The 14,364-nt window shown below is 44.3% G+C and overlaps 1 protein-coding gene and 1 long non-coding RNA gene across 3 annotated transcripts in view; one reads left to right on the top strand and one right to left on the bottom strand.

Moving 5' to 3' along the window:
• The window catches only part of LOC308352240, a 200,727-nt gene that overhangs the window by 110,067 nt on the left and 76,296 nt on the right, over positions 1-14,364 (bottom strand). The window lies entirely within an intron of this gene.
• LOC308352109 (TRPM8 channel-associated factor 2-like) overlaps positions 696-14,364 on the top strand; it is a gene marked incomplete at both ends in the record, with an annotated part of 35,958 nt that continues 22,289 nt past the window's right edge. The window contains 3 exons of the mRNA XM_080818166.1: positions 696-1,318; positions 12,001-12,977; positions 13,272-13,369. Of these exons, the coding sequence (XP_080674292.1) occupies positions 696-1,318; positions 12,001-12,977; positions 13,272-13,369 (1,698 nt within the window). The remainder of the gene's footprint in view (positions 1,319-12,000; positions 12,978-13,271; positions 13,370-14,364) is intronic.

Below are 14,364 nucleotides of genomic sequence, written 5' to 3'. Positions count from 1 at the left end.
TTTTTGTCCACAGAGATGCAGCACAATATTAAGTCAACTTCTGCACACCAGCTGTCACCTCATTCCAGGCGCTGCAGGATCCAGCCCCTCCCTGGGCCGCTCAGGTCCTGCCCGGTGCTCCCCACCCTGTCTCGTGCTCTCCCACCACCCTGCTTGGTGCCCTGAACCCTGCCCTGTGCTCTCTGGTTGCCCTGCCCCGTGCTCTCTGCCATGACTGGTGCTCTCCACCCTCACAGCTCGTTGTCCTTCACCCTGCCCGGTTCTCCCTGGCCACCCAGCCTGATGCTTCTTTGGACTGGGTGTGTTCTTCTGAAGCATATCAGTTCTCAGCTGAAATGTTATTTCAAGCTTCATGGTCACGTCCTCATCTAGGCTTTCCTGTCACGCAATCTATATTCTCTTGCTCCTTGATAACATATCACTGGTTTATTTTCATCATAACAGTTACTAATTGCTGCATTTCATTTATCTGCTTATCCTCCTATTTACACATTGTCCTTCCCCTTCTGAAATATCAGACTCATGATAGTGGGGCTCTTATCTGCGCTGTTCCTTGCTGCAACCCCAGTGGTTGGCACACAGGGGAACCGGTAAATGGTTTTTGTTTGCATGCATTTACTTGTGTTTCCACTCAGTCCTTCATCAGTTCTGACCAAGCTGAGTCTTTGATTTTCTCTGCAGCAGCTAGTTGAACCATGGCAACAACTCTGGCCAGTTCTTTCGAGGCCCTCATGAAAGGAGTGACCAGCTGGAATGTCCCTAAAGATGCCATCCCGTGTGAACTGCTTCTTACTGGAGAGGCTGCCTTCCCAGTGATGGTGAATGACAAGGGCCAGGTCCTCATTGCCGCCTCCTCCTACGGCCAAGGCCGCCTGGTGGTGGTGTCCCATGAGGGCTACCTGCTGGATGCTGGCTTCGCTCCATTTCTTCGTAATGCGGTGGGCTGGCTCTGTCCCTCACCTGCGGCTCCCGCTGGAGTGCACCCCTCTCTGCCATCACTAGTAAGTATCCTGCAAGCCTCTGGGGTTCCGGCACAAGTTCAGCCAGAAGTGGGGGCCCCCGTGGGGGTTTACTGCATCAGTGCCTACATTGATACGATGACTGCAGAGCTGATCCAGTTTGTGAAAAGTGGAGGCGGCTTGCTCATCGGGGGCCAAGCCTGGTATTGGGCCAGTCAGCATGGTCCTGACAGAGTGCTGTCCGGGTTCCCCGGGAATGCGGTGACAAGTGTGGCCGGAGTATACTTCACCGACATCTATGGGGACATAGACCGGTTCAAGGTCTCTAAGAAGATACCCAAGATCCCACTCTACATCAGGTGAGTGGTATTTCCCAACAGGGAGTCTGACACATGTTAACAATAGATTCAATCTCCCTCTTGAATGTCCTTTTTTTTCTTTTTTCTTTTTTTATGTTCCATTCCCAGTGTGGAGCCCAACACAGGGTTGGAACTCAAGACCCTGAGATCAAAACCTGAGCTGAGATTAAGAATCAGACACTCAGAGGGGTGCCTGGGTGGCTCAGTGGGTTAAGCCTCTGCCTTCGGCTCAGGTCATGATTTCAGGGTCCTGGGATCGAGCCCCACATCAGGCTCTCTGCTCAGCAGGGAGCCTGCTTACCTTACCGCCTCCCAATGCCTACCTCTCTGACTACTTTTGATCTCTGTCTGTCAAATAAAAAAACAAAATCTTAAAAAAAAGAAAAGAGTCGGACTCTCAGGGGATCCTGGGTGGCTCAGTCGGTTGACTGTCCATTTATTGGTTTCAGCTCAGGTTGTGACCGCAGGGTCGTGGGATCAAGTCTGGCATTGGGCTCTGCACTCAGTATGGAATCTGCTTGGTTCTCTCAATCATACGCTCAACTAACTGAGCAACCCAGGCATCCATCAGGGTCCATTTCAATACACATACTTCTCCACTCTGTTTTGGAACCACCACAAGCCAAAAACAGGATTCTTAAAATGCACTGAGGCCCAAAGAGGCTAGGTTCTGACTGCTACTCTGCCCTGCAGCCAAACAGAAAACCTTATCTCATTCACCTCTCTGTCTCCCGTGTCGAGTGCCCGGGTTGGTGAGAGTGCGTATCTGTGTGTCTCAAACAGATGAAAGAACATTGGTTTATCCGTGTGAGCACTACCCTGGGCCTGGCCCCATTCAGTGGGCCAAGCCCTACTACCTGCTCATTTATACTCCAGTGCAGAATTAGGCAACTGAGGAAACCAATAAATAGAAAATCTAGCAGGTGTTGGTAGGAGCTACAAGGAAAGCACAGCAGGATAAGTGGTCAGAGTAACAGGGAAGGGAGTGGAGGGTATTTAGGTCATCTGGAAAGGCTTATCTGTCACATAGTCAGGACTAGCTGTGTTCCAGAGGGACTTAGTACAGGAAACTAACTAAAGGTGATTCAAGGGCTGAAAACCCTTAGGAGAGACAGAAGGGTAACCAAAGGCTTAGCAATAGCGCCACCTGCAGAGGAAGGTAGTAGTGTCACTGGAGCCCAGGAGATGAGTCACCTGGTGGACACTGGTGCCTTGCTAGGACACTCCCTGGGACCGGGGGTCTCAGAGGAGACACAGTGATTGTCAGAAATACAGCCTGAAGGGTGAGACAGAGACCTCGATTCCTTCTCTCTGCCTGCCTGTCTTCAGGCTTCTACCCATAGGATGGGACACAATGTCTATTTCTCTCACTGTGGTATTAGCAGCCATTAATCATCATTGCCTAGCCCTAGATCTGTTAATTCATTAGTGGATATAACATGGTAGGTTTAAAGTTCTAGCATTTTTTTCATTTAGTATTTAGAATACTTCTATAAAAATGAACCTCCCTGGGATGCCTGGGTGGCTCAGTTGGCTAAGCACCTGCCTTTGCTCAGGTCATGATCCCAGAGGCCTGGGATCCAGTCTCACGTCAGGCTTCTTGCTCAGCAGGGAGCCTACTTCTCCCTCTGCCTGCCACACCCCTGCTTCTGCTCTTTCTCTCTGACAAATAAATAAAATCTTTAAACAAAAAATGAACTTCCCTTCTTCCACTATTAGCTTGCCCTGTGGTACAGTCTGTGTAGGGAAGGCAAGACTAAATGCTGGATTCTCCCTCTCCTCCCCTTTTTAACCAATTTTCAAAACACTGGTTGGAGTGGATCCCTAGAATCTTCCAGAGGTCTCCATTGTGAAAGCATGGATTGAAACACTCACATAGTAAATGTGTTTCATTTATTTTTATCAGTGCTACTGATGAAGTAGCTTTGTCGGTCATCTGACCTTTGGCCATTGTGAGCCGAGTCACAAAAAGGCTCCTGAACACCTGACATTTTTGACCCAACCCTAATGGACTTCCTTGTTTAGGTCTCACATTACACATTCCTGCCCCAGACCCAAGATCAGCCATTTCTCCAAGGAGCCTGCCCTTCCTTGAGTGGGAAATGGTGGTTAGGAGCCAAAGTCGGCTGAGGTGCTCACTGCTCCTGGGTTGATCATTGCTTCCAAGGCTTTTGAGTGGGCAGAGCTAAGAAGTATTTTTTAAAGATAAACACATCCAACAGTTCATACTGATGCTTCAAATGCAACTTCTGGGCTACAAGGTTTTATTTCATTTCAACAATCATATATCTGTCTCCTATTTTCCCGTGATGAGAAAGCTAGCTCTGACAGAAAGCACCTTAATAACTCATTGACTTTATGCCACAAGACACACGTAACAGTTGCAAAAAAACAGTACTACCAGCACAGTTAAAGATTATTTCCAATTCCTTTCCTCCTTATGATATTTTTTATGAGGTGTATAAAGTCAAATTCCCAGCCTTTAATGACATTTAGATTAGCCCTTCCCTTTGTGGTTATATATTGAGTGGATACACATGTAGATTCATTAGGATATTTTACTGTTTCTTTCAGGAGTTGCTTTTGTGAATTAATATTATTTTATAATTATGTAACATAGCTATGTGGATCTAAAGTAAAACCTGAAGAAGCCAATATTCTATCCCTATTCCCTTTTTATAATTTTCTTCTCTCCCTTTCTAAAAAAAATTACCTTTACTCCATTGTTAGTTTATATATGAACACACACACACACTTCAAAAACGTGATAGTAAACTACACACATTTTCCCTCACCTTACTTTTTTTACTTAGCATTATTTTCTGGATATGGCTTCGTAATAGCCTATAGATATGCACTATGTATTATATTACATTGAAATGTACAGATGCAGTGTAGTTTTTCCAGTTAGTTTTTTACTGACAGACATTCAAGTTTCTAATATTTAGTTTCTAACGTTTAATATTTAATATTTAATTTAATCTAATATATTTAATTACATCTATACTACAATAAATGCCTGCGTGCATATGTCTTCATATTTTTGCCACATCACTGGAAATGGCATTGGTGAGTCAAAGGAGAACTGCTAAACATTACCCAATTCCCTAGAATTGGGTTCCCAAGGAACCCAACTCAAAGACCAACACAATGTGCAGGAAGTTTACAGGAAGCGACTGTCCGAATCAACGTCTCTGGGGGAAGGGAAGATGAAAGGGGTGGACAGGAGAAATTGGGCCATGAGGTGGATATTTAGCAGCAAAATATTTTTAATGATATATTCACCGTTATGTAAAACACTGGGAAAACTCTAAGTGTCTAATAAATGGAATATTGCTTAAATTACTATGGCATAGCTTACTCTTCAGCCCTTAAAGACTCATTAATTAAAGGAATAAGAAAATGCTCATGATACAGTAGGCAAAATTAAGATATAAAAGTATATTCAAATGATGCCAAATTTGTTAAGACATGTATACGTATATAGGTGGAAAATAAAATACTAGAAGAAAATAAAACAAAATATTAATAGTGTATCTCTAAGGTTAGGTTGATAGGTGATTATTATTTTCATCTCCAAATTATCTATAATTATAACCTGAAAAAGTTTTTTACATTACTTCTCTGCCTTTTTATAAAATTGTAAACAACAAAAAAAATTTCCTCAAATTAGACACTAGGTATCTTTCTTTGACCTCTCATTCTCTATCATTTTATCAATTTGGCAACAAAATGGACAAAGAAGCAAATTTCCTTAACATGTCAATTTTCCTTCCCTCTTTCTAGTATCTGTCCATTCTTTCATTTATCTAAAATGTACTTTGGGGCTGCTGGGTGGCTCCGATTCTTGATTTCAACTCGGGTCATGATCTCACTGTCATGAGATCGAGCCCATGACAGACTCTTGTTGGATATGAAGCCTGCTTAAGATTCTCTCCTCTCTCTCCCTCTGTCCCTCCTGCCAAGCACACACGCTCTATGTCTCTCAAAATAAATAAAAATTGATAGATAGGTAGATAGACAGATAAAACGTACTATGTGCCTGTTAAGTTCTGGACACTACTTTGGACACTGGGTTTACAGTAGTGTTAACTATAGTTTCTATAGTTCATAATAGTAGTGTTTAGTCTCTACTTGAACGACCAATAGAAGTGCTGGAAACGTTCAGGTAATATATGAAAATAACTTCCATGTTATCGGTGTTCTTTATTTGCAAAACTTCTACTGAAATAACATATGACATTAAAGCATCTGAATATGTTTATTTCTCATTATCTCCCCAACACAATCTTCCCCTTTCTGTAACTTCCAACACCATACATCAGTTTTGCTACTTGTGATTGTGTACTGCTAGTCTGTATTTGTTTAAAACCATTTCTCTATTTTTAACAATAATCCTTTTAATGGGAGTTTCTAGTCACAGTATAGGTGCCATCGTTTGTTGAACTGTGTCCTTTTGTTGAGTACTTGGGTATTTTCTAGTGTGGGTATTTCCAGGAGGAGCTGTAGCTGATACATCAGCCACACACATTCAAAAATTCAAAGGCCACAAGTGTAACATCAGGTTTCTTGTCTTACATACTTTAAAGAGATTTGCGAATCCAGCTACTCAAAAAAAAATAACATTGGCAGTTTGATGGCAGTTAATTTTAAACACTGGTTTTCAAATTACTCTTACTACTCTGGATCTTCCCTCGGCTCTCAAAAGGCAATTTATTCTCCTTATTCAAAACCCCTCCTCAGAGGAGCCTTTTCCAATGACCCTACTGAATCTAGGACTGACCTTCCAGTGTCACTCTTCTCCATTTACAGCCTAAACATCAGGGATCACAATCCGTACATCATATCCCACCTGTGCCCTTGTGAGTGCCTGCCCAGCAGCCAGGACAGAAAGCTGCAGGAATGCCTTGACCTTGCCTGTCCTGTCTGCTGCTTTATTCTCAGTGCCTGCTGTGTGAAACGTAGTAGAGAGCGAGAGATATTTGTATGCCATATAAATTAATGAATACATAAGTGAGTACACATCCAAAACCATAAAAAAGAAAGGGTGGCTTAGTATACAGTATTAACCCCACAGTTAACTTCATGTTAAGGAATGTTTTGCCAGGAGAGCTCAGCCGAGAAATGAGCTGGAGCTGGTAGACCGGATCAGCTCAAAGTCTAAGAAGGCCCAATTACTTTAAGCCCAGGCCCTCAGCTTACATTCATTCTTCCGTCACCTGGCATCCCCTTAGGGGTTTTATTTTGTTTTATGAGTTTGTTTTATTTTGCTTTAAGATTTTATTCTTTATTTGATAGACAGAGTACAAGTAGGCAGAGTGGCAGGCAGAAGAGGAGGAGAAGCAGGCTCTCCACTGAGCAGGGAGCCTGATGTGGGGCTCGATCCCAGGGCCCTAGGATCATGACCTGAGCCAAAGGCAGCCAGTTAACCAACTGAGCCTCCCAGGCACAATCCCTTAGAGGTTTGGGGGGAACTTTCCTGCCAGCAAATCTTGGTCAATGTTCCTGGACTGACACAGCTGGTTTGCTAACTTCAAATTCCTGCTGGAGACAGGAAATACTCTGTCTGCCAAGGGGAGGGGCATTCTCTAAAAGCCAACAGAAGATACTCTCCCTGTCCTGTCCCCAAGGGCAAGAGCTGACTGCACACCTATGCTTGTAAAGGTGAGGAGGACACGGCACTTGCTTTAATATGCAAAGTCAGTTCCAAAGGCACTCAGACGCAGAATACAAGACACGGAAGAGTCTAGCAAAAACATCATTCCTAGAACAACGCCTCAATACATTTACATGTGGCGTAACCTATAAGGTGGAGAATATATTAGGAACTGCTTACAAAGAAGTAAACATCTGCCGGCAGCTTACGCAGCTCTTGAAGAGTTCGTGTTCAGTCACGTGATCCTCACCACAGTCCCAAAGAGTTTCCACGTTCTGTGAAGTGAGGCTAGACCCTGGAGTTGCCGTCTCCACCAATCTGACCAACGAATGAAAAATGCTAAGTAAAGAGCTGAAGGTGGCAGTTGTGAGGCTGACAGGTACACGGCAGGTGTGCAGCATCGCCTGACCCCACCCCCACCCCAGAGGCGAGAAAAAAGTGGAAACCACAAATCCAAGAACTATCATTAATGTCTTCTCATGTTCTAGAAGAACGAACACATTAGGTGAGATTCCACACAAGCACAGAAGCAGCAAAGCTACTTCAGGATTTGGCGGAAGCCGAAAAGGATGCTGCAGCTGCCATCTTCCCCGCACGGTGGTGGCTGGAACTCCTCAGGTGTGCTCCACCCCTGGTGGGTGGAGTAGGTCTACCTCGGGTCCCCAGAGAGTGGAGGGACTAGCCCCCCAGCGAGCACAGCAGGGGGCCCAGGTGACCTCTGTCCTTCAGTTCATGCTACAACCCTCAGGCCACAAGGAAGTGGGAAGCAGAAACATATCAACCTCCATGTTATCTGGGAAGATGGATGGATGTGGGGTGTGCGTCCAAACACACGGGTCCCGGGTAAGTTAGAAAGCATAGGAAGGAAAAACCAGTGCAGAATGTGGAAAAGGTCTGCTGACGCAAATCAGGGAGAAAAAATCCATACACTGACTCTATAAATAAACACTGCAATGAATTTAAAAGGGAAGCAGAAGAGAGACAGAAATTTAGTATGGAAAGACAACAGAATCAGTCATGCCTGAAGAAACACGTGACCCAGCGAGCAGAAGCAGATTCCCTGAATGTTCTGTTTAGACCTTTCTAAAAATAAATGTTAAATAAAACAAGTGGCAGAATAAGATGACAAGGAGGATTCCAGAGCAAAGAAAACAAATTAAGAAACAAACACTTCAGGAAAAATAAGCCAATTAGGCACCATGGGGAGTAGAATAGACAAGGCCAAGGCATGGTGCAGGGGACGGTGACTCACTTCCCACCGAGCCTTCTTGTCATAGCTGTCACGACTGGGAGAGCTCTTAAGCTGCATTCACAAAGCCATTCCCTGTATCACCTGCTTGTTCAGGTGTACTCTGGTATCTTTTCTGAACACCACTGCCTCTCTCTTCCCTTCTCTTTCAGTGCCTCCTGCACTGTCAGCTTTGAAGTGACATATATGTTTTCTTTTCCATAAATACTGTATTCTTTGCACCTTCATACCTATTATTTTAAAAATTTATTTATTTATTGGGGGTGCAGAGGGAGAGAATCCTCAAGCAGACTCCCTAAGCATGGAGCCCAATGCAGGGCTCAATCCCAGGACCCTGAGGTCATGACTTGAGCCAAAATTCATAGCCAGACACTCAACCTACTGAGCCACCCAGGCACCCCAACCTTCACAACTATTTAAAGCCTCCTTTGCACAAACTATATGTGTTGCCTGCCATATACCCACTTGGGGCTTACTCCAAAGACTCAGTTGAAGGAGACTTTCTGCTGTGTGGACAACATTGGCTTTAAAGGCAAACCACCCTGGATTTGCTTCCTGTTCCCACCAGGTATTAGCTAAGAACCATGGAGGAAGCTGCCCAACTTTTCTAAGCCTCGTTTGTAAAGCAAGAACAATATATTTCAGGTTTACCGTGTAAATGCCTACCATGTATTAAGAGCCTTATTAAGTAATAGCTACTCTCCTTATTTTTCAGACCTCAATATTGCAAATAGATAGTATACAAGATTTTAAATATTGGTAAATAAATATCTAAGATCATTAATACTGCCCTTATAACATTGTCAATCGGTTGAAAATTACTTGGTGTTTCATCTACTATGCTCTGCTATGCTTGCCCTTCCTTCCTTCATTTTTCTTTTGAGAAACATCCCGTTTTTTCACAAAAGTATTTCTAAAGGAATGCAAGGCTTTCAGCGAAAACATACAGTCAATGGAGAAATATAGAGAGAAGAATGGCAGGTTGTCTTCCGTCCCACACCACCATCCCATTCTCATGCCACTGGACTATTGGTAGCTACTGCTCTGAGAAGCTTGATACAGATCATCTAATCTGCTCTTGTGTGCACGTGTGTGAGCTGAAAACTGATATCTTACTTAATGTATCATGTTTGAGAAAGTTTTTTTCTCCCATATATTTGTGCCACAAATTGGTGAAATATAGCATTATGACTCTCTGTTGCCATCAGAGTCTGGGAGATGTTGCACTATTGTCCTCTGGTTCTAATCAAATTATTTTTCATTTTGCTCCAATCATGTCTATCCCCCCACCTTTTTAATGTAACTGACCCATTGGATGCTGAGACAGCCATTACCTTCCCAAACACAATTATGAGTTCATCAAATTTTAATTTGCTTTTTAGTGGTTTTTGCTTTCAGCACTTTGTTTTGATGAAAATGATATCTTTGGTAAAATATAACTTTTATCCATGGAAAATATTCATCCTTGTGTATTTTAATTCTTTCCTCCTCAAATTCAGTTGCATCTCATATTAATACTGGCACTTCTGCTTCCTTTTTGCTGTGTTTTCAGATACAGTTTTATTGATGTGTAGATTACCTCATTTTCAGTCCTTCTGTGTCAGTTTCGAGTCTGTCTTCACAGGCATCTTATACCTAGATGATCTTAGCCCAGTCCAGGAGCCTCTATCTTTTCATATAGAAATTTAACCCATTCATATATAGTGATAACTTCACTTTCTCTCTTACTCTTGCCTTCTTTCTTATTTTCTGTTTTTATGCTTTCTTTCTGCATCCTTTCTTGACTGAGTTTTCTCTACTCCTTTAATTCCCCAACACATCTGTAGATCATACATTTTATTTCTATTTTTGAAGCAGTTACATTTTAACATTTTAAATTTAATTTTTAATTACCCGAAAAATTATATTCATATATTCTCCTTATTTAAAAAGAAAAAAAGAACAACCAATGAGGTATAAGCCCCTCTGACTATCTCTTTCAATACCAATACTTTCTATCCCATAGTTCAAAAGTTAATTGTGGTTTTACCCTGATATTTTTGACATTTACACTAACATATATTAACTTTGGTTATTTTTGTCTTACATACTGCATCATGAAGTTCTCTATTTTAGAAATCTTTTTGCTCAGTAGAATGTTCTGGACACCTGTCTGTAGTAATTCAAATGGATCTACCTGTCATTTTTAACCAATAAGTGGTAAGCCACGGTCTGACTGATGCCAGTTTTTTACTTGCTCCTCTTTTATGCTGAAGAGAAATTAAGGAGAAACTGTACAAGAGTTACTTTTTCCAATAATGTTTGCTACTTCAATGAATGAACTCTTTTTAAGAATATTTGGTTTTTACTATGAGACAATCAAGTTTTATAAAGTTAATTAAAATAGCCTATAATCTCAGTAGCCAAGAGGGTCACTGAAGGCATTTTGATAAACATGCTTTAGATTCTGCTTCTATGTCAGGTTTCTGTGTTTTCTATTTTGTTTTTGTTTTTGGTGGTTTATCTCACGAACTGTGGTTTATTTAAGGTATGGTATCTTGGAATCTGATTTTTAAATTTTTTCCATTAAGCTTTTTCCAATATTATATTAAAATTACATTAATTACCATATGGTATGCCATCTATAGTTAACCTGTAACTTATTTAAGCAATCTCATGTTGTTTGACATATAGAGGATCAACAAATTGGCTTTATTTTAAAAAATTTGAAATACAAAACTTTTTCTCAATTTCTTACATTTAGACCATTTCTCAATAAAAAGTGATAAATATTCTTATCACATTTAAGTGACCATTTTAAAAGAGTGTGTATTTGCATATATGTTTAAGTGTAGTATTAAACAATTTACTTCATTTCTAGCTCAGAGTTAGCAATTTGATGTTTTTACACCTTTTTTTTTCTTGCCAAAATTAGCTCTGAGAAATGTAGAACTACTTTCTCTAGGAACGGACTATTTTTTTCTGACTTACTTATATGGGTATTTACTTAAAAAGACATAAAAGTCAAGCCAGAATATCCACCACTCAGTTGACTAGCATACGAAGAATTCCTGAAAAGGGTTTACTTGGAGAACGTGGATCTTAAGATTTGCACGTAAGGCCATTACCACACTCCTCAGTAGCCCATCAAGTCTGTGACCTTGTCAGTTATAAGAAGCACCGTATTCTTATGTGTCACAAAGTAAGAGCAAACCCTGTCAATTAGACAGTAGTATGCCATCAGTTAGTTGTTAAAAGGTGAAAAAATCTGCCTTAGACAAAATAAGTTAATCAGAGAAAGACAATTTTCATATGATCTCCCTGGTGGGAGGAATTTGAGAGGCAAAGTCAGGGATTTGGGTAGTAGGGAAGGAAAAAATGAAACAAGATGGGATCGGGAGGGAGAAAACCATAAGAGACTCTTAATTTCACAAAACAAACTGAGGGTTGCTGGGTGGAGGGGGGTATGGAGAGGGTGGTTGGGTTATGGACATTGGGGAGGATATGTGCTATGGTGAGTGCTGTGAAGTGTGTAAGGCTGACAATTCACAGACCTGTACCCCTGGGGCAAATAACATACAGTGTATGTTAATTTAAAAAAATTTAAAAAGATGTTCCTTAGACTCGATAAAGTAAATGACGTCACATACTCCAACCCTGGCAGTTATTAGTGAGAACGAGGAGATGGGTATGAACAAGGTCATCTCTGCACCCCCACACAGATTTCCCCATGCAGTGAGCTTGTTTCAGTGCTTCTCTGACTTGACTGTAGCCCCTCTGTCTCCTGTCACTTTGCAGATGTGGGGAGGATCTCAGGCAGGATCAGCAGCAGCTCCTGGAAGGGATCTCAGAGCTGGACTTCAACACGGATGCAGTCCCCTCCCAGCTGCTGGTTCACGGGGCCCTTGCCTTCCCTCTGGGGTTAGATGCCTCACTCGGCTGCTTCCTGGCAGCTGCCCGCTACGGCCGGGGCCGGGTGGTCCTGGCTGCCCATGAGGCCATCCTCTGTTATCCCAAGCTGGGGCCCTTTCTGCTCAATGCTGTGCGCTGGCTGGCCAGAGGCCAGGCAGGTAAACTTGGGGTGACCACAGGTCTAGAAAACCTGTGTACCCTCCTGTCAGAGCATGGCCTGGAGTGCAGTCTGCAGCCCCATCTGACGCAGGACTTGCGTGTCTACTGCTGCACGGCTTACAGTGACAAGGAGGCTAAGCAGCTGCAGGAGTTTGTGGCCGAGGGTGGGGGCTTGCTGATCGGGGGCCAGGCCTGGTGGTGGGCCAGCCAGAATCCAGGCCGCTCTGCTTTGGCCCATTTCCCCGGTAACATCATCCTCAACTGCTTTGGCCTCAGTATCCTAGCTCAGACTCTCCATGCAGGCTGTTTCCCTGTCCCCACTCCTGAGATGCAGAGCTACCACTTCCGCAAGGTGCTGTCTCAATTCCACGCTGCACTGAGCCATGGGGCTAGGAACTTGGAAAAGCAATGGCTGGCAAAGCTGGGAGCAGATGCTGCAGCCTTCCTACAGATCCCAGCAAAGGGAGTCCCTGCTTACAAATCTGTGCACCGACACATGAGGAAGATGCTGCGTCTGTCTGGCCTCCCAGCTGTGAGCAGGGAGCACCCTGTGGCTGGCGACTCCTTTGAGGCTGCAGTGCTCTGCCTGGCCACGGGGCTGGCACACTCTGGGACTGACTGCTCCCAGCTGGCGCTGGAACTTGGAATCTGCACCTGCAGCTCAGGACACCCCATCACTGTGGAGATCGATGGGAACAACCCAGGTACAGAGTGGGGAGTGCATACAATGCATCAGAACCTGGGGGAAGGTGGGGTTCCCGGGCTCACAGGACATCGCAGGTACTGTAGCTCCGGTGGGCCAGCTTCATTGTCTATGGTGTACTTTGGGGAAGACAGGGCTGAGGTTCTGCTGAGGGTTTTGGAGGGACGCATGCCCAAAGCGTGGATGAGCTGAGGTAGGCAGGGCAGGGGCTGTGCCTCCAGGAGGGGCTCTGAGGCTCCAGGAGCAGCAGAGGCAGGTGAGTAAAGAACTCAGCCTTTCCTGTGGCTTTTGGCAGGCCACTGCGATGCCTGGGTGAGCACGGGGCTCTACCTCCAACGTGGAGAGAGTGCAAAAGTCTCGCTGTCTGAAGGTGCAGCCTCTGCTGGCCTGAAGGTAAGGCCAGAACCCCCACTGCTGACACCCCAAACCACACAGCCGCTTCCTTTTCCTCAGCCCTTAGGAGTGCTACCAGGAGGCCGGGAAGGGACTATTCTGCCCATTTCAGATTTCATAGACAAAGCAGCGCAATTTCCGGGAGCCTAAAGAAGGGACTGAATGCCAGAGTGAATTTAGGTACTCAAACCTAAGCCCTTCGATTTCCATGTGTGGTGATGATACCTCCCCGTGGTGATCTGAGGAGGGCCAGGAGCACCTGTCACAGCCTCAGGACATCACCGGCTTGGCCACCAGCACGTGGCCTTTCTGCCTTGTACGTCACTACCTTCACACCTGAGGAGTGTGCTTCATTTGGTCACAAAGATAGGCTCTAGAGGCAACATTAAAATTGTCCTGCCTTAGCTCTGAGGGTCACTTCCTATTACAGGGCACCTTCCGTCTCAGCCGCCTGTCTGGAGCTCGCTTACATTAAACCTAAGAAAAGCAACCTCAGGACTCCAGACAAAACAGCCCTCAACCCATCTGACCAGGAAGGGGAGCCCTCGACAAAGGCAGAAGCAGGAATCAGTCCCCCCAACTAAGGCCAGATCCTGCCGCCTCTGGATGGGTGGTCTCTTGTCTGTGCACAAATGGTGACGAGGATCCCCTCTGGCTCATCCTGCCTTTGGAATCAGCACACTGGCATCGGCCCTGCCACAAGAGCCTGGATTCCACCCAGTACAGGGGCTTTGTGGGGCCCTAGTCAGTAACAGCCTCAGGGTTATCCTATCTGGTCTGTCTGTTGACAATTCTTTGCGGAGCCATTTAAATCCCTGGTTCCATATACTTTTCAGTCCCGATGACTATCGGAGTACTAAAATTTCATAGGTTTCCATGCATAGCTCATCGAGGAAGGGAGCTGGTGTTCTTCTAGTACCTGCCATTCACCCAGCACAACACAGCCACCAACCCTACGCACACAGCCCGCCACCCTCACACAGCACCCCACACAC

The sequence above is a fragment of the Martes martes genome (assembly GCF_963455335.1).
Source record: "Martes martes genome assembly, chromosome: 11".
NCBI classification, from domain to species: Eukaryota; Metazoa; Chordata; class Mammalia; order Carnivora; family Mustelidae; genus Martes; species Martes martes.
The sequence above is the reverse complement of the archived record's forward strand: the minus strand, read 5'-3'. Positions and strand labels throughout refer to the sequence as shown.